The following is a 19967-nucleotide window of genomic DNA, read 5'->3' as shown; positions in this document are numbered from 1 at the left end:
AATTCCCATCCAAATTACCAAATTGTTTGCAATTCAATTCCCATCTAAAACTGCCAAAACAGATGCCAAATTTCAAAACAGATATAGAATCAATACATATATACAAATAATGGCAAAATAGCTCAATCGAAACAGCCAATAAACCAACTTATCAACAAGGCAACATGCAACAACTCGATCAACTAATGGAGATATTCAAAAAGGCAGTAACTTGAAGTTTGATCAATTTAATGATTTTAATCATACATTCATACAAATATACAATATGCAGCAAGACAGCAACTTACCAAGCTTGATTTCAGCAACTCACCAAGCTTGAAGAGTGAAACCCAGAATGTAACCAACAGTTTCTAGATTTCTACTTTGCTGCTTAAGGAAAAGAGCAACCACATTCGAGACTTTGAGGCTATTTGACTGAAAACCCAGAAAGTAGTGGAGATGTTCATGAGAGACAGAATGATTGAAAAGTAAAAATCCATAAATTTCGATAAATTATTCGATTTACCACCGTCACCATTGAGTATAACAAGGGTTGTCGACTCCTCGACGGTCGAGGAGAGAGGCTGAGATGGAAAGGGTCTGAGCCAAAGATTGAGAGAGGAGAGATGTCAACTAGGTTTATTGTTTGAAAGTTGAAACAGACAAAAGGTCGATTTGGTTTCAACTCTTTTCAGTCTTTTGACGAGTTAAAAAATAAAAAACAAAAAAACAAATTGGCAGCACCAAGTCGCCCAGCGCTCAAGAAGACATTGCAGCCCAATGCCTAGCTCAATCCACTAGGCCAAAATCCGAACGGCTTTGAGGCGCATAGCGGTCGTCTAGGCCGTTTTTGCTAACATTGAGTCTAAGCATATGCATTCCAACTCTTGAACTAGCATGTAGGCATGTTAAAGGAAATTGCATCACATCATATTATAGCATTAATTCATACAAGATTGGCTAAGACTTTCAACCTTACCGCCAAGAAAGTACTACTCACTCATAATTACATATAGGATTAAATTCAGTTTACCCCCCTGAGGTTTGGGGGTAATTTCATGTTAGTCCTTGTCCTTTCAATTTAATCAGTTTACCCCCCAAGCTTGTCAATTCTCCTCAATCGTGTCCATTCCATCCAATTTGGACGTTAAGTCTGAGTTTTGAGGGCTAAAATGGTCATTTCAAGACAAAAAAAAACTATTTAAAAAAAAGGATTTTTTTTATTTTTAAATTTTTTTTTCTGCTGTTTTTTTTTTAAAAAAATTTCTTTTGTTTTTCATTTTTTTCTTTCTGTTTTTTATTTTTTATTCTTGTTATTTTTTTTTTAATTTGTCTTCAACCTATACACCACAAGTTATAATAGGTTTATAAGAACAAAAAGATACTCTAGGTGGTTGAAAACCGCTCGCTGATCTACGATATTTGTGATATATCTCCGATAAAGTGAAGAATTTTAGGAGATATCCCCAATAAAGTAAAGAAATATCTGTAAAAAATGATTTTACACTTTATCTATAAATATCTGTAAAAAATGATTTTACACAGATATTTCTTCACGATTTTACACTTTATCTGTAAATATCTGTAAAAAATAATTTTACACAAACATTTCTTCACTTTATTGGGGATATATCCTAAAATTCTTCTCTTTATCGGAGATATATAATAAGTATCGTAGATCAGCGAGCGATCAACCACCTAGAGTATTTTTTTTGTTTTTATAAACCTATTATAGGTTGAAGACAAAATTTATATAAAAATAAAAATAAAAAAAGATGGAAAAAAAATGTTTCAAATGAAAAAAAATTAATAAAAAAAAGAAAAAAAAATTCCTTTTGTTTTTTAGTTTTTTTTTGTCTTGAAATGACCATTTTAGCCCTCAAAAGTCAAACTTAACTGTCCAAATTGGACGGAATAGTAAAAATTGGACACGGCTGATTGAAATTGGAAAGCTTGGGGGGTAAATTGATTAAATTGAAAGAACAGGGACTAACATGAAATTATCCCAAAACCTTAGGGGGGTAAACTGAATTTAATCCTTACATATACTAATTTCATAATCAAATTAAACACTAAAATATAATCTAAAGTAAGAGAGTAGAGTTGGCTTAGTGGTGTGCCAGATAGTCCCTAAGCTCACAAGTGATTTCCTCTCCTTCTTGCTTTTGAATATTTGATGATAAAAAATAGTGAAGGTTGAATTATGTAGGGGGGTGAAATTTGCACACCCCCTTTTACAATCTACACACCCTTTACATTTTTTTAATATATCTTATCCATTCACAATATTTCTCTTTTAAAACTACCCTTCTCTCTCTCTCTCTCTCTCTCTCTCTCTCTCTCTCTCTCTCTCTCTCTCTCTCTCTCTCTCTCTCTCTCTCTCTCTCTCTCTCTCTCTCCCCCCCTCTCCATCCGCAGAACCCATTCTCTCCTCTGTCTCTCTCTCTCTCTATCCACAATCCCATTTGTGCAATCAAATAAGCAAATCATCAAAACTCAATGAAACAAAACCCACAAATTCCATATTCTAACAATTCAATTCAGCTTCCAACAAACACGAGAGTACAAAAATTCACAAGATTTTCCAAAACCCATTTCAATAATTCAAATGAAAATGAAACATGAGAACCCAAGAAGATGATTCTCTGATGGAGGAGCATGTTGGTGGTATCGAGCTCTTTGAATCTGGGGACGCGTGGAACTGAAGTAGTAGTAGTAGTGGCGAAATGAAAATCCCAATTGCTGGACAAGGTGGTCTTGTGAGTCTTGTAGGCGACGAGGCTCTAACCAGACCGACGCGCCTCCTCCTTGTTGTTGTGCTGCAATCGATGATACTAGAAGCGCTAGTGCTATTAAGACCATTGCTCTTGACAATGGCCGGTTGGGTGTTGAAGCAGAGAGGCCTTGAAGCTGAGGCTCCATATGTCATCATCCTCCCTTTTTTCTTTTATCTGGGTTGGTCTCTCAAATTGGGAAGGAAGGAGAAATAGGGTGGTTGCAGTTATTTGCTTCTTTGATTGCACAAATGGGGTTCTGTGGATGGAGAGAGAGAGAGAGAGAGAGAGAGAGAGAGAGAGAGAGAGAGAGAGAGAGAGAGAGAGAAGGGTAGTTTTGAAAGAAAAATATTGTGAATGGATAAGATATATTAAAAAAATGCAAAGGGTGTGTAGATTGTAAAAGGGGGTGTGCAAATTTCACCCCTCATTATGTATTGTGGGAATAAGTGTAGTAGATGTAGAAAATGATGATAGAAAAGAGAATGGATAGATGATGTTTTAGTGGTGGTGTTAATGGAGGTAGAGGATAAAAAATTGTGGTGGTGATGAAGAAGGAGAAGATAGAGTAGTTGTGTTAAATGGTGGTGGTGATGGAGAAGATATATAGAGTAGTTGTGTGTGTGTGTGTGTGTGTAGGACAAAAGGATATGCATTACATCTTTCTTAAAGACAAGGAGGGATAATGTGGTAATTAAGGATGTGGTTTCTATGCTAAAAGATGACACCTAATGAAGACAAGGCATGGTGTTGATTGCATGAAGTAAGGGGAAGGTGACAACAACAAAGGAGAGATATGGTGAGTTGGTTGGAGTTGGTGGTTATATGGAATGGATGTAGGCTATTACCGAATAAGTAATATGATGAGTCTCTTCCTCCTTGCTCCTCCATGAGTATGACTGGAAAAGATGTGGCATCACCATAAGTGGTGGTTGACCACCACTTATGCTGCCTATAGTGGTGATTCGCTGGAATCCGAAATTCTATATTTTTGCTCTACATGGGACCGTCATTTGTCTAGCTCTGATTCTCCAATTCAAAGCCTCAAAATTGATGTTTCATTCACTCTTGCAATATTCTTAGATAAATAAGAAAATGATTTAGTAAAAGCTAAAATAGACTAAAAAACAAGTTGAATTCGAAATAGGGGAATTCATATATATTTGAATTGTGGTCTAACAATAGCACCACAATTCGCTATAATATCTGCAACTTGGTTTCTTTCAAGATAAATATGGGAAGAACAAAAGCTCATTTGAGAAATTAAGGAAGACGTACAATTACCTCACTCCACTTTCAATTTCCAAGGTATTAAGTGAATTTTTTGCGCTTATAGATAATAAGGATATAATTCACTTCTAGCCACACTTCTAATTATGAAGACAAACCAACTCAATCGCTTTAATGATTATCTCCCTTCATTTTGGTTGTGTCAAGATTAATTGTAATGGATTGGAAAAGTGCTTTAGGTAAGGCTAGGTTGGGAGGTGTGTTTAGAGATTATAAAGAGTTGGGATTCAAATTTGCTCACCACCAATACTTTAGTGGTGATACCACCACTCAATAAGAAGAAACTGTCATGTGTTATAAAACACAATTATAGTTAATTATGATGTTTTATTAAAAAAATTATATTTTAAGTATTCAATTGATTTTATATAACGTAGCAAGTTTTAATAGGGTGGTGATATCACCACAAAATAAAAGTGGTGAACAAATTTGAATCCCAAAGAGTTGTTCCTGATGCTTTTTGCTTAAATTTGGATATGCCAAGCTCAATGATAGCCAAAGTTATGGCTGCCCTATGTTACAGTAGATTGTTGAGAGTATATACATCTCGCATGGGAAAAATGAAACCTTGCTAGTGGATTTATAAGGGTTTGGATCACCTCATCCGCTACCAATTGGTTTTGGATGTAAATCCCAGACTACTTTATAATGGTATCAGAGCGGGTTACCTACGTGTGCATGCCTAACAGTCACACAGGCTCCACGTCACTCAAAGTTATCCACGTGGATAACTTGAAAATTCACCACAAGTGTTGAGAGTATATACATCTCACATGGAAAAAATGGGACTTTGCTAGTGGGTTTATAAGGGTTTGAGCTACTCTATCCATTGCTAATTGATTTTAAATGTGAACCTCAAATTACTTTATTATAGATAAGTATATAACTCCCCTATATTTATCGGTCCACAGATATAAAGTATACTCCCTTATATTTGAGAATGGTTGAGCCAAGAAGTCTACGGCTAGAGTTTTAATATCCATATTAATCTCGATCTTTACTTGAGTTGCATTATTAGCTAGAAGTGAAATAAGTTTAGACGTACGTCCATCTGGGATAGATAACGCGCTCGATGATCGAGTGGGTGTGAGTTGAGGACGATTGTGTGTCCTTAAGAGGTGGTGGAAGGCCAGCTAGCTAGAAGCCATTACTAACAACCTGGCCGTGGTCGGTGGTATGAGCCATTCTTGATGGACCAACTTGTATATATACTTCCGTGCAGCTGCTTAAATTCTGCCGACCAAAAAAAATAAAACCTAGCTAATAGCTGGCTGCCTAGTTTGTTATTATTTCTACAACGGGTAGTTGTATATATATAAACACTGGAGCTAGGTGTACGTATTGCTTTTGGAAATTTATTGGAGTGAAATTACGTAGATATAATTATATGAAGGTAATTTAACTTTTTTTCTTCCTTTTCTGTTCATTGTTTAAGCAAAACTTAATAAGTTTGTTTGAACCTTTGAGGTTAATTTATTGTTGTTTTCTGTTCTTAATTAGACTTACAGTACGAGTCTTAGAGATTTAGTATACTGAAAATGTATGTTAAACATACAAATCATCATCAAACATTGTTCTGAACTCAATTGCATATTTCACTAGGTGTGTAGTTATTTTCAAAAAACCTCGATGCCAGTAGCTAGTTGTATGTGAACTTCGGATTCATTTTCTACTATTTATTTTTGTTTGAGAGTTTACATTCTTCAATACAAGAACCCAAGGGAAAGCTCACCACAACTCCCACTTAATTGCCTGGTCACAACCAGAATTGGCGTTCGGTAATAATCAAGTTACAACCATGTAAACGTCAGCGAGCGAGCGAGAGAGAGAGAGAGCTGGGCTCCGGGATCTGGGCCGTGGGCCGTGGGCCGGATCGCTTTAAATGGGATATGGGCATTTCTAGTACTAGTAGGTAGGTGTAGGAGGTGTAATTAGTATCAGAAACATAAAACAGATGAGAATTGGGCCATCATTGCTCACGGCCCAGGGCCGGATCGCTTTAAATGGGATATGGGCATTTCTAGTACTGGTAGGTAGGTGTAATTAGTATCATAAACATTAAACAGATGAGAATTGGGCCATCATTGCTCTATTATTATTTGCTGCCGCATATCAGCAGGCCAATGTAGACTCCAGGAATCTAGGAGCCATAGAGTTTGCTTATAAGAGTCTAGCCCACCCCCCTATCTCTTTATGAGTACTGACAGTCACAGAAGCGTGAACACTGATCACGTTGGCTGATAGCTATTGCTCTCCTCTTTTTCTCATTAGTTCTTTGTCTCCTTCTTTTTCTTCCTCAACTATATGTCTCTGTATATGTATACATGTAATATCTCTAATATGATAGGGCAATAATGAACGACTGTAACAGAGCCAAATGCTTTCATATCGTTCGAGTTGGGTGGCTTCCGTAACTTTCCTTTACGACCACTAATAGCTTATCAATTATGAACTATATCTAGCTACTTCGTTTAATTCTTTAATTTCGTTCCTTTTGACTTTCAAGTAGAGCACTCGGAGGGAGGCATTTTTGGAATTAATCCATAATGATCACATTCTCAAATACTTCTTTCATCCATGTGCTTCTTCTCTTTTTATAATTTCATAATAATTTGTTGGTTCTCGATAGCCAAACTGTTTCGTGTATCTACTCGATCTACAAGTACTTAACCAATATGATCCCTACACAACAAGATGAACAAAATCGATCAATTTCTAGATCAATAAAACACAAGACTTATATTATTTACAACAAATCGAAGAACATAACTTGATCAATATAAGTGGAACAACTCTTAAAATTTATGTTTTACCAATAATGAGATTATGACATGGAAAATTTTAAGAAATAAAGGTTTTTAATTACATGGTTTAATACTTATGGCATGCCATGTTGGCACTCTCATGTCTACATTTTTTTTTGTTTTTAATTGAAATTCTTTTGTGCTATAATGTTACCATTGATAAAGCATGATTTTTAGGAGTTGCTCCTAGTGATGAATAACAAAAAACTTGATCCAATTTCCTTTTATGATTTTCTCGGTTTTCCAACTTTGAAAGATTAAAAAAAAAAATCAGAACAAGATTTTTGAGTTCCATCAATTTTACAATTTCTTAAGAGTCATGATATCAAATGGGAAGATTTTAGTGAGAAAATATAAACATATGATGATTTGTGCCACAAAACTATGTGTTATAGTTCCACAATTTGAGTGAAAAATCATGGTCTCGAACAATATATATATATATATATATATATATACAGATCCGATCCAGAGCGGAGCTCCGCTTTGGAATTAACGTGTGAAGTTCGAGTTTTGGGTCACTTTTCGGTCGCATATCCACATCTCGACCGTTCAGTTTTTAGGTACTAGTGTATAGATCATCTCTGCAAATTTTCAACCAAATTGATGATCGTTAAGGTATCTAACTCGCTTAAACCAATGGAAGGACTGAATCTGTCAACCTGAACCGTACTAGCTTTAAGGCAGTTATCAATGCCTTAACGATCATCATTTTGGCTGAAAATTTGCAGAGACGATCTATACACTAGTACCTAAAAACTGAACGGTTGAGATGTGGATATGCGACCGAAAAGTGACCAAAAACTCGAACTTCACACGTTAATTTTCAAAGCGGAGCTCCGCTCTGAATAGGATCTGTATATATATATATATATATATATATATATATTTTTTGGAGAATGTTCTGGAGTTGTTTTCCAATAGTTGAAAAAGTTTACACCTCTATTGACTACTAATAATGTAAATTGCCAAAATTCATCAGAACTAAAAATGTAATAAAGAGAGCAAGTTCTAATTATCCTTGTTGAAAAAAATAAGAAGACTAGTATTACCTAACAAGTTGGCAAAAGAAACATGCCTCACAAACTATATCAAAAGAGCTCTTCTTTTCTTTTTTATTAATTAAAAACATTTGACACAAAAATAAGCCGACCACAAACATAATAGAACTTTTTATAAAATAGAAAAGACAAAGACTCTACATTTACTTATAATATTAAGAAAAAATAAATAAAAACTACCAAATGGGCTAAATTTTTGTCTTCGCCAAAACCTTGTTCTTCATTTCATCAGATTAATTAGTTGGGGTTTTTCCAAATCTTTGTAGTTTTATTTTAGAAGTAAAGAAGAAAACAAAAGAGGCCTAAATTCAGTGGTGCTGACCTTGTACTGACATTTTCCTCATGTAACCATTTGACAAGTGGATGTGGAAAGATTGGTAGCTTCCACCCAATCAAAACTCAAACTACTTCCTTGGATCTGTGTTTTCTACCACTGCAACTCCAACGCCCAGTCTTCTTGGGCCTCTTTACCCACCTAATCCCCTTTCTCTCTCTCTCTCTCTCTTCTTCACCACATTCACATACCCAGCGTTGCCAATCATACAAGAAAAAGTAAAACTAAAACCCACGCGCGCACAACTAACAAAACTGCGTATAAGATTCAGACCGAGAAAGAGTATATATGATGAGCTAAACTGTCTGGTAGACCGACCAGTCAATTCCCCCCACAAATCTTCTCAAACCCTTCTTTCTCTCTCTGTCATCGTAGATTATTCTGAGCGAGCTCAACGACCCTTCAGATTCTTCTTTCTCTATGAACGATATATACACAGGTGTGCAGTATAGCATTTCTTGGAGAACCCAACTATATGTTCGTATCTTCCTCAAAGTCATCATCTACCTTTTCCTCTACTTCACCTGCAGGTCCTGCTTTAATCTCTTCACCTTCTCTTCTCTCCTTAAAGTCCTCGCCCCCCTTTTGAGCTACACCGTTTCGGAATTTGGTACTACCGGCCATCGCCACCATGATCATCGTGGAAGTGTTTGATTCCTAGATAGCTTCTTTTTTCTGCTACTACCTTTCTAACTTTTTCTCTCAAACCCAAAAGTCGTTCTCCCTTTTCCTCCTTTCCAGCTTGAGGAGGGTACCTAACGGCTAATAAGTCTGACTTTAGTGTAATTAAAAAGTAAGGAGGATATAGAGACGGTCAGGTGGCGAACCGGAGCAAGAGATCGAGCCCAGTACTGCTTCCGAAAATGGCTACACCGCCACCGAGTAGTAGCAGGCTCCGTGGCATGTTACAGTCTGCAGTGCAATCTGTTCAATGGACTTACAGTCTCTTTTGGCAAATCTGTCCCCAACAAGGGTACGTACATCCACAATTACTCTTAACTATTGATCAATTCTTCAACGAATGAATCAAATCGTTCGTATGGTTCACTCGTTCATTCATTCCACTTATGCTAATTTTGTTGATGACGATGTTGTGGTGATCATTTAGGATGTTAATATGGGCAGATGGGTATTACAATGGGGCAATCAAAACGAGGAAGACTGTGCAGCCTATGGAAGTGAGCTCTGAGGAGGCATCTCTTCAAAGGAGCCAACAGCTTAGAGAGCTCTACGACTCACTGTCCGCCGGAGAAACAAACCAGCCAGCTCGCCGCCCTTGTGCTGCCTTGTCCCCGGAGGATTTAACCGAGTCGGAATGGTTCTACTTGATGTGTGTATCTTTCTCATTTCCCCCGGGAGTTGGGTAAGTACTTGTGCTTTTGTCAAACGTCTGATTTTCTTTTCTTCTAGTTTCTTCCATCTTAATTTCAATGGCAAAACATTCCTATTCTGTGATGAAGTTCTGTGAAATGTGCAACTAAGAATAGGCAAAATTTATGAGGTGAATGAACGCTGTCAAGAGTTAAAACCTCATAAAATTAGTTGAGCATTTCCTTTTACAACAACACCATCAAATCATCAATGTTAGTAACAGAAACTTTTAAGCTGTTAAAGTTTGTTTCCATATCTCCTAATAATTCAAAGCTTGATTAGATTTGTTAATTAACAGGAACCACATATAAACAACTCCAATAATCTAGCTAGCTAATTCAAAAGGGGTTCACATGTCAATGCACATTATAATTCAAGAAGATATTGAGCAATGTGTACGAGTTGATAGATTAAATACGTGCTATAGTACTTGTTTACAAACACCAATATAGTTTGGCTATCACATCTAACATTTTGAGCTTTCTGTCTGATAATCTATAAGATATTTATGAGGGTTAGAACGCTCTTAAATTTCTTGCTAGATCTATATAGATGGGGACACCCTATTCCTACATATAGAAGGATCTACGCGGTCCCTTCTATTTTATGTCTTACAAGTCAGTACTCTACATGTGTGAGAGAAATGATCGAGATGGGTTATGAAATTCAATGTGCTGCCTAAAGCTCTGGAACTGAACTGTATTTCAATTCCCTATATGAATATACAATGAGAAAGATTCACACGTGTAAGAAGCATCTCCGCACATGTAAAATATCTTAAAAACAAACCCAACAAATTTCCCGATACTGTTTTGTTTGCTAGTGTTCATGTCTTAGTTTCTGGGATTCCGGTGGAGAAGTTAATGGAGGCACAGTTTTTGTTTGCTTCATATTTGTTGCTTCTTGACAACTTTAGGGTTTGGGGGAATATATTCTTATGGACCGTGTCAAAATGACTTTGCTTGCTTGCTCGTTGAGTCGTTGGAATTGAATCAAGTCATTCACAATTGAAGCTAAGCTAGCTACTTGTTTGGGATAAGAGACAAGCAATGTGTCTTCATCTTTGCCAGAAAAGCTAACATTAGAAAAGCTCAATGCTTTAAAGAGATAAATAATTAAAGTAATACATGCTGGAATTTTTCTCAATTAAGATCCATGAAGTGTGTGTGTGTGTGTGTCTATATATATATATATATATATAAAAGGAGTGAGATATCTTCCTTTTATGCAGACTCAGTTGCCTAGCTGATAGCCTGATATAGGATGTTTTATTTCTTTGTGGTTGGACTGCATAAATATATGCTGCTAGAATATATATTAATGGTGAGGAAGAACAGTACCAGATCGAATAGGCTTGTGCATTATTTCCATTAGACGTACGAGTAACCAAACATTTGCTATTTAGCTTTCAATACAGGTCTCTCAAAATAAGATATAGTTTCTACACAGTCATACATATATGTATGAGGAAATTAAGATATTACTCGTGTGAATTAATTTGTGATATTTGCACGTGTAGGTTGCCGGGAAAAGCATACACAAGGAGGCAACACGTATGGCTCACTGGTGCAAATGAAGTAGATAGCAAAACCTTCTCCAGAGCTATTTTAGCCAAGGTGATTAATAATCATTATTGAAACAACAAAATCTACTACAAAATTCAAATTATTAAAAGAAAACCTAACAACTTTAAAAGTCAGGGTAATTTCTTAATTCCAGCTCTAAAGAACTAATTGTCACTACTAATTACAAGGTTTCGCTACCCTCAAAGGCTCAAACCCTAATTCTAGTTAAAACTATTTGTTCTATTTTCCTTTCTTTGGGGTTTGGAAAGCTGCTTTTTTTTTTTTAATACATTCAGTATGAGTAGGAGGTTAATGTTGGGGTTTTGGAAAGCTTATGAAGCATTGCTTTGAGGATTTGTAAAAGTATTTTTTATTTTGTGCAAGATTTATATTTGCCTAATTAATTAATGTATTTCGTGAACTAACTTTTGTGTTTCTTTTGCATGCAATGCCTCTCTTCAGAGTGCTCGCGTTCAAACTGTAGTGTGCATTCCTCTCTTAGACGGCGTCGTTGAGCTAGGCACAACAGATAGGGTTCCAGAAGACCTTGCCTTCGTCCAACACGTCAAAACTTTCTTCGTCGACCACCACCACCTTCCACCACCAAAGCCCGCCCTCTCGGAGCACTCCACCTCCAACCCCGCCACCTCCTCCGACCACCACCCCCGTTTCCACTCTCCACATCTCACCGCCATCCGCAACAACGCTGCCGCAAACAACGCCCCGCCCCTCCACGCAGCCGCCCAAGAGGACGAAGAGGACGAGGACGAGGAAGAAGACGACCAGGACGAAGAAGGAGAGTCCGACTCCGAAGCCGAAACCGGCCGTAACGGTCGTCCTCTCGCTGCTGCTGAGGGACCCAACGTTCCCGCAGCCGAGCCGAGCGAGCTCATGCAGCTCGAAATGTCCGAAGACATCCGCCTCGGCTCCCCCGACGACGCCTCCAACAACCTGGACTCGGACTTCCACATGCTGGCCGTCAGCCAGTCCGCCAACGCCGCCAATCAGCAGCGCCAAGCAGACTCGTATCGAGCAGAGTCGACCCGGCGGTGGCCGCAGGTCCAACCGCCAATGATCGCTGTCCAACCACCTCCCTCAGGTACCACACCCTCGCTACTTCACCTAACTCATTGACTTACAGTTATCAATAATTCAATATTTCCCTAAAACGGACTCTGGTGTATTATTTTGGTACAACAAGCTAGGCATTCTTTTCTCTTTCTTCTATCCCAGTCTGAAAAACTAGTGATTAGGTCTACTGTACTATTATCCCACATACGTGGGGGCCCCACCTCGACGGTGCAGAAATGTCAAAACGTCCTCCTTCCGGCACGCGCTACTGTTCTCAGGGTACACGAAATTTCAAAACGGAAAACTATTTTTGTTTTAGCCTCTTGCTTCTCGGGATTGTACCTTTTGGTCCGAAAAGGACAAAGAAAGAACCCCGTTCAAAAATGTATAGTGGCACATGACAAATCTGGGGACTGATTGGTTCAGTTGAAAAACGTGCATCTTTGACCCCAAACGTTGCTTTAATACCCTTTTTAACCTAATCATTTTATTTATTTTATTTTTATGCAGGACCGCTGGCATTGGAGGAATTGACCCACGACGATACACACTATTCGGAAACAGTGTCGACCATACTTCAAACCCAGGCTACCCGGTGGACCGATTCGTCGTCCAATGACTACGTCACCTACTCCACCCAATCAGCTTTCGCCAAGTGGACGAGCCGGGCTGACCACCACCTCTTGGTTCCGGTCGAGGGCACATCCCAGTGGCTCCTAAAGTACATTTTGTTTAGTGTACCGTTCCTACATACGAAATATCGGGACGAGAATTCCCCCAAGTCTCACGACGTCGACGGCTCGAGCCGGTTGAGGAAGGGGACGTCACAAGACGAGCTAAGTGCTAACCATGTGTTAGCGGAGCGGCGTCGTAGAGAGAAGCTTAATGAGAGGTTTATTATATTGAGGTCTTTGGTGCCTTTTGTGACAAAAATGGACAAGGCCTCGATTTTGGGGGATACGATCGAGTACGTGAAGCAACTGCGTAAGAAGATTCAGGATCTCGAGGCACGTAACGTGCATTTGGAGGACGATCAACGGACGAGATCGGCGGGGGAGATGCAACGGTCGACTAGCATGAAAGAGTTGCGGAGCGGGCTCACGGTGACGGAACGCTCCCATGTGGGCCCGCCCGGGTCGGACAAGAGGAAGTTGAGGATTGTGGAGGGCAGTGGCGGAGTGGCGATCGCTAAGCCTAAAATGATAGAGGAACCGACGCCACCTCCACCACCGCCGGCTCCAGAACCGGCCCCGCCAACGCCCATGTTGACGGGGACGTCTCTAGAGGTGTCGATAATAGAGAGCGATGGATTGTTGGAGCTCCAATGCCCGTACAGAGAAGGGTTATTACTTGATGTCATGCAAACCCTACGAGATCTCCGAATTGAGACCACGGTTGTGCAATCCTCATTGAATAGTGGCACCTTCGTAGCTGAGCTAAGGGCCAAGGTAATACAATTTACTTTTTTACCGCCTTTAACCATAGCCCTGCATTAATGTAGTAACATATCGTTTAATCGAGTAACATTCGTGATTTGACACTCGAATTGGAATTTTCAGGTGGGCAAGAAAACAACCATTACAGAAGTGAAGAGGGCAGTAAATCAAGTGATACCCCAATCTGACTCTTAACAATCATTAGCACGTAATTAGTATTATGTTAGAGTTTGGCCGATAGGGAAATAGCTTAGTATTATCATTGTACATTATAAGAACGGTATAATTTTTTGAATTGCTGTTTATTATTGTCTCTCCGACTCTCATGTAATCTAACAAACCGTACTGGCTGTGAAATTCAGCAGTGTTAAACAAGATCTGCAAATCAAAATACCTTTATTTCATGTTCTAACTCCAAATTTAGTCTTCAACCCATAATTTTGTTCTAAAACCCTAAACTTTATTCCCAAACTGCAACTTCCTTATTCTTGGAAGTAAACTATGAATTTAAGGTCGAATTCCTTCATTTGATAATGTAGGATCCATCAACAAATCATACAGCTATACGTAAATACAAAGAAGAAAACAAAAAAGAAAAGAAAAGAGGCCCTCAAATTCCATGGGAAATGAATCAGCGTCGGAAACAAAATGCAGATCATTAGATAGAACTTCAATAACTCGTTCTAAACAAAATGTTAGTCAAAACTGATGAGTACAACTATGCAATAACTATAGGTGATTAGAAGAAGCAAAAATATACACCTAGGAATTTGTACAACTAAAACAACATTTCATGAGTGATTCCTTGGCCCATCCTCTCCAAGTCGTCCTGGGACAGGAGTGTCTTCCTGCCGCTGCTGCCACCAGTCCTGTCATATGGCTGGGCCATCTTTCTGAGGAACTGCATCCAAGATAAAACAGAATTGACATGCAAAAATTTGTATACATCTATCTGAAGTATATAACCAGAATTCCCCCAAACTAGCTTTGCGGACCCGAGCTCAAAATTGAGGCCTCCTGCTGAACCCTAAAGGCTACAGTCTTTAGAAGGCAGGAGGAAACTCTAGCAAATAGCTAAGCAGGTTTTAGAAGGCAGGACACTAGGCGGTACCTTGAGGGTGTACGAACCCCAGACCACATGGGAGCAAACCATGGGGCTGAACACTGAATCCTTGTTGGTAACTGACATGCTAGAATATTAGAACTATGACACAAATTGGTGCAAAGAAGATGTGCTTCATTTGGGTCCCAAAGATATGAGAATACAACCTAGAGTCTAATGTTTAACTGTTACAAAACTATTATTATTTACTAGGCCATTACCGAGACTGGTGAAACAGATAATGCATAACTCACAAGGCAAATCATAAAGAAATATCTGTTGCTTTTCATACGAAAAGAAACAGACACCTATAACTATTCCTAGCAGAAATCACATGAGTTTGATTGATCTGTTTAGTGCATTTCAGGTTGAGCTATAGTGAGATAATATCGTAGTAAAAACACAGAAGATCATCGAAGAGGACAAACCTCTCGTGCTATATGAAGAGCCATATCAGTGCTCAAGTTGAGGTGCGCATCCCTCAGATGGGAGAGGATCCATCCTGGCAGCTTAGACCGCTTGTCATGACGGCTATACCTGATTTTGAAGTTAAACATCCAATTATCAAGTCACTAAAGTCTAACAATAGAAGTTTCATCATGGAACCCAAGAATTTGAAAATTTAATTGATACAAATAAAAGGTACCACAAGAATACAAACCTTTTATCCGCGAAAATCATCATGCCGTAGTCCGCTTTTGACCGGATAACCCGGCCGACACATTGGGCAGCTTGTCTCTGCACCAGTCAAGAAAACTAAAGCATATCATAAAAGATATAAACTCATAACCAAAAAAAAAAATGAAAAAAATCAATCAAAAGTATTGCTTGGATGATAAGAAAGATAATGCAAATATACCAAAGCGTCAAAGGTCAAGAAATCTCCTTCCTTTATCTGAAAGGTCTCCCTCAAGTACTCAAGCCGTGCAAGCAAAATCCTACAAAACAATGTAATCCTATGTCAAGCCATAGACAACATAGTTCAAGAACTTGATTAGCAAAGATAACATAAACCAACAACACATTTCTCTTTTTTACTTCAAAAATAAACAGAATAAATAAAATAGAACTCACTTGCTTAACGTGTACTGAAATGGAACACCGTACATGATGACCAATCGTCCATAATGACGATCGAAGTCTATTCCTTCAGCTACTTTTCCCCTATGAAAGGACAGATATACCGTTATAGAGAACTGTGTTGATCATCAATTTAATATTAAAGGTTATGCTCCAGGTTACAGATAGTAAAAGATAATGCATCATCCTTTTATAATTTGATCCCACGCACAATACAATTGCTTATTCCATCATGCGATAAAAATAAGAAACTTTAAATATCCCAAGAACTGGTCAAATACCTGGCCACAGAAAAGAAGACAGCACCTCTCCCACAATCGCAAGCTTTGCGGTAGTTGTCCAAAGCCAAAGTTGTCTCTACCACATCTTGGGTCTCAATGAACACGAGCTTATGCTGCATTATTTCCTGTGACAACAGAATCACCGAGTACGTATGAAAACCTAACTTTATATAAAACTCAAACAAGTGGGAAAAAGCAAAGGGCCATAGAAGCGCAGGAACAGCAATAGAAACAAATAGTGAAGTTACCTTTAATATTCCGCTTTCATTCCAACTGTTCACTATACCGTCCATATATGAGTAGCTGACAAAAAAACATACGACCCCATCTGGAACAACAGAAACCATCTCCAGCAGCAGCCTCCCATAATTCCTTACCACTCCTAGATCACTTCTCATATCAAATTTTGTACTTACAGGAAGCTGATCACTGAAATAGTATACAAAGAATATTGAATTCAGAGTAAAGTTCCTCAAGTTAAATGGGATTGATATCATATAAACTCAGAAATGATGAGATTATAATGCTATAGGTAATCCACTGACAAATATTATATAATAGAATTTACAGCTTATTTAACAGAAATAATTGAGAGAGAAAAATGTTATACCTTCCCCGGGTGAGAACCATTGGGCATATGCATTCTCTCGTTAGTGACATTGTAAAGCTTCGACTCACAACAGGGTTAAAATTGAGAAGACGGGGGTAGAGATCAATCGGGCTCAAGGTTCCAGATGTAATCACAACCGATTGAAATCGATCAAATACAGGCTTTATAGCAAGAGAAGCATCATGACAACTAAGCTGGAATGACAAATAAGAAAAGACTTGATCAGAACAGAATAGCTTTAGTCCATCCACCACCGAAGTAGCAGATAAAGTAATGTAAGACAAGAGTCCAATAAACAATTGAAACAAAAATATATGCAAGTGAAAGAGAAAAAAAGACCATAACCACCGAACTGATAGTTTCATTACTACTAAGAGACATTCTGAAGGCTTTGTTAAAAGTTAAAGTGGTTCAATTGTTTTAATTAAATAAAATCATTTTCACACTGGGTTTCCACTTGCTAGAGAAAATATAGATTTTTCATAAAGTGAGAACATTTCCCATATACCATTTATATCTATAGAAAGTAATTTGAGGAAATGAAATAAATAAGCTAAACCAACCTGCAAAACAGGATCAGGAATGTGTGGCATTCTCTCGTCAAATGGCTCAATTATGATAGAGAAACCACGGGCATATGTTCCCACAAGCGTCGCAAAGTCGCATATAGTTTGGATGTGTAAGAACTCGTCTGTGTCGGTAATTTCTAATGTCATCATGAGTGAGTGTAGACGATCATAGCAGAACTTGAGAGTTTTCTGGTCAATTCCAGCTTGGGTATTAATTGAGTTAACAAAGCCAACAGGAAGCTCCTTCTCAACGTTCTCGGTTTCAAGACGCCCTTCGAGATACTGGACCAATCTTCGTAAGACATGCAGAAAGTGGTCCGCTTTGCGAATATTTCCGGGCACAGCCTCCTTCAGAATATCGTCAGGTAGGGCAGGGTTCTGAAGCCAAGCATCCGTGACTGCATATAAAGAGAAGAGAACAAGTTATTAGAACTCGGGACATTGTCAAAACAAGAATCTGAAGTCTCAATGGTGTAAAAGGATGTGAGGATGAGCATTCAACATACTGGGTAGGTTTCCTCCTTGTGCCAAACCCTCAACAAGCCGGTTGTATTCTTGTCGCAATCTTCCTGCGTCTGTGGCCTTGAACCTACCTACCATGTCAAGCAAATAGATGAAAATCTGTATTACATGAGAGCAGGAATCAAAGCAATATGAAACCAAACCTATCTAACAAATAATGAAGCAATTATTCTAAATGCATTGTGATATACACAGGAAGACAAGTGTCTTAAGGAGTACGACTGAGAATCTTCAATGTAGCTCAACGTCAACACAACCAACCATTGCTCATCTCTAGTTTGGACCATATATCAGTAAAACAAAGTCAACTACAAAGTTACTTGAACCTATCTGAACTCTGTACTAAAGATGAGGGCGAATAAAAGAAATATGAAAACAAACCTATCTAAAACATAATGCAGCAATTATTCTAAACACATTGTGATATAATGGTAATATAAGTTAATACAAAGACAAATGTCTCAATGAGTAAGACTGAGAGCCATCAACACAGCTCAAATACAAGAAAAACCAACCATTGCTCATCTCTAGACAGACCATATATCATTAAAACATAATAAACTAGAAAATTACACAACCAAAAAAAAAAAAAAAAAAACAGCTCCTACCTTTCAATATCCTGCTGCATCTTACTGAGATTCCTTCGAGCCCCCTCAAGCGTCTGCCTCCTCACACTAACACTAAGCGCCTCGATACACACATTGTCTATATTGTGAGCCTCATCGAACACCACAACCGACTCCTTCTGCAACTCCTTAGATATAATCCCAGCCACTTTGGGATCAAGCAAATACTGATAACTATAAACCACCACATTGGCCGCCTCGACCATTCTCCTCGCCAAAAAGTAAGGGCACCACCCTTCGGCCTTCCCAAACGCCCTCAAATCCTTCATCAACATTGGAATTAGTATCGAAATTACTCACATTTCTAAAAGCAATCAAAAGAATTATTCATATACGTACCTGCAAGGTGTAAACCCCAGAAGGCAAGACGATACCTTGCCCGGCCCTCTCAAACTGCTCAAAAAACTCACAGCTCGGCACATTAGGGTTCCCGATCGCGGCGGCGCGGACCCAGCTGGCTGTCAATTTGCGGCAAGCGGCGTCCACGGAGTCGCGATTCTCGGCGGCAAGCACATTAGGGTTAACGCAGAGGTTCTTGCGACTAGAGAGCCCGATGGCGAGGATCTCCGCCTGTTTTCCGAGATGCTGGACCTGGTATTTATGGAGGAGCTTGAGCTCGGCGAGCGTCTTCTCCATCTCGTGGACGGTGCGGGTGCAGTAGATGAGCTTGACGGGGTTGTAGGGCTTGGAGAGACTGTAGCTGGTGATGAGCGAGAGGAGGGCGATGGTTTTTCCGGTGCCCGTCGGCATTTCCAGGAGGCAGTGGCCTCGCGCGTCCAGGGCGCGTTTCAGTTCCAGCATGTAGGCGTATTGCTCCGGGTAGATGTGGTCGTAGGGGAAGTACACGGTGACGTCGTCCATTTGGAACTTCATGGTGGCCGGAGAGGCGGGAGTGGCGATTCGGAGTTTCGCGATTATTGTAACCGTGTGGGTGTTTATTTATGGGGATGGAGGAGAAGACATTTGGGCCTGTTCTTTGGGCTCACTTTGTTTTGAGGCAAACAATTATTAAAAAGGAGTTTGAAACCCAGCTTAATCGAGAAACTCAACCCCACACTTCTGTTTTTCAAAATTAGGATATAAGACTTTCTAAAAATGTCGATTATTATAGGAGAATGAAATTCACACTCTCTTTATTTTACAATCTACACCCTATATTTTCTTTTTAGGTCTCTCAATATCACTCCCCTTATTATATTCCTCAACGGAGATGGAGAAGCTAGGGTTTCTCACACTTAATATTGGAGATGGATGTGGTGTTAGATCCTTGTAACTACTAAGCAATGGATATGTGGTTATATGTTTACATAGTCCATGTTGTAATACAGCAGTACACCTACTATCTTGTGCGGTTGTGTGCCCTAAATTTCATGTTTGGGTGGAGGATCATTTAGTGTGTGTATTGTACCATAGTGTCCTATTTTGCTACTCAAAAAATAAAAATGTTAGATTTATTTCCAAGCTTTCGAATTGAATGTTACTCTTGAAGTGG

The 19967-nt window shown here is 38.9% G+C and overlaps 2 protein-coding genes across 4 annotated transcripts; one reads left to right on the top strand and one right to left on the bottom strand.

Moving 5' to 3' along the window:
• The first annotated feature begins 8593 nt into the window (after window positions 1–8593).
• Window positions 8594–14089, top strand: LOC112170399 (transcription factor BHLH42). Of its 2 annotated transcripts, none has more exons than XM_024307664.2 (6): window positions 8594–9215; window positions 9368–9605; window positions 11133–11229; window positions 11641–12277; window positions 12760–13697; window positions 13809–14089. In XM_024307664.2, exons 2-6 carry the CDS (start codon window positions 9415–9417, stop codon window positions 13878–13880), a joined length of 1935 nt encoding a protein of 644 aa, XP_024163432.1. In that variant the 5' UTR covers window positions 8594–9215; window positions 9368–9414; the 3' UTR covers window positions 13881–14089. The 2 variants fall into 2 exon arrangements, with proteins under 2 accessions (XP_024163432.1, XP_024163431.1); XM_024307663.2 differs by having other exon boundaries at window positions 8597–9215; window positions 9351–9605.
• A 189-nt stretch (window positions 14090–14278) lies between these two features.
• Window positions 14279–19418, bottom strand: LOC112170398 (general transcription and DNA repair factor IIH helicase subunit XPD). Of its 2 annotated transcripts, XM_024307661.2 has the most exons (12): window positions 18815–19418; window positions 18458–18738; window positions 17834–17916; window positions 17322–17725; window positions 16759–16952; window positions 16397–16577; window positions 16149–16273; window positions 15862–15951; window positions 15647–15725; window positions 15449–15525; window positions 15216–15324; window positions 14279–14586 (listed from the first exon to the last, which is right to left on the bottom strand). In XM_024307661.2, the coding sequence occupies exons 1-12, from the start codon at window positions 19346–19348 to the stop codon at window positions 14464–14466; spliced, it is 2280 nt and encodes a 759-aa protein (XP_024163429.1). In that variant the 5' UTR covers window positions 19349–19418; the 3' UTR covers window positions 14279–14463. The 2 variants fall into 2 exon arrangements, with proteins under 2 accessions (XP_024163429.1, XP_040364155.1); XM_040508221.1 differs by lacking the exons at window positions 14279–14586; window positions 15216–15324 and having other exon boundaries at window positions 15449–15543.
• Window positions 19419–19967: the final 549 nt, after the last annotated feature.

Source organism: Rosa chinensis, chromosome 6 (assembly GCF_002994745.2).
Source record: "Rosa chinensis cultivar Old Blush chromosome 6, RchiOBHm-V2, whole genome shotgun sequence".
In the NCBI taxonomy this organism is placed as follows: Eukaryota; Viridiplantae; Streptophyta; class Magnoliopsida; order Rosales; family Rosaceae; genus Rosa; species Rosa chinensis.
The sequence above is the reverse complement of the archived record's forward strand: the minus strand, read 5'-3'. Positions and strand labels throughout refer to the sequence as shown.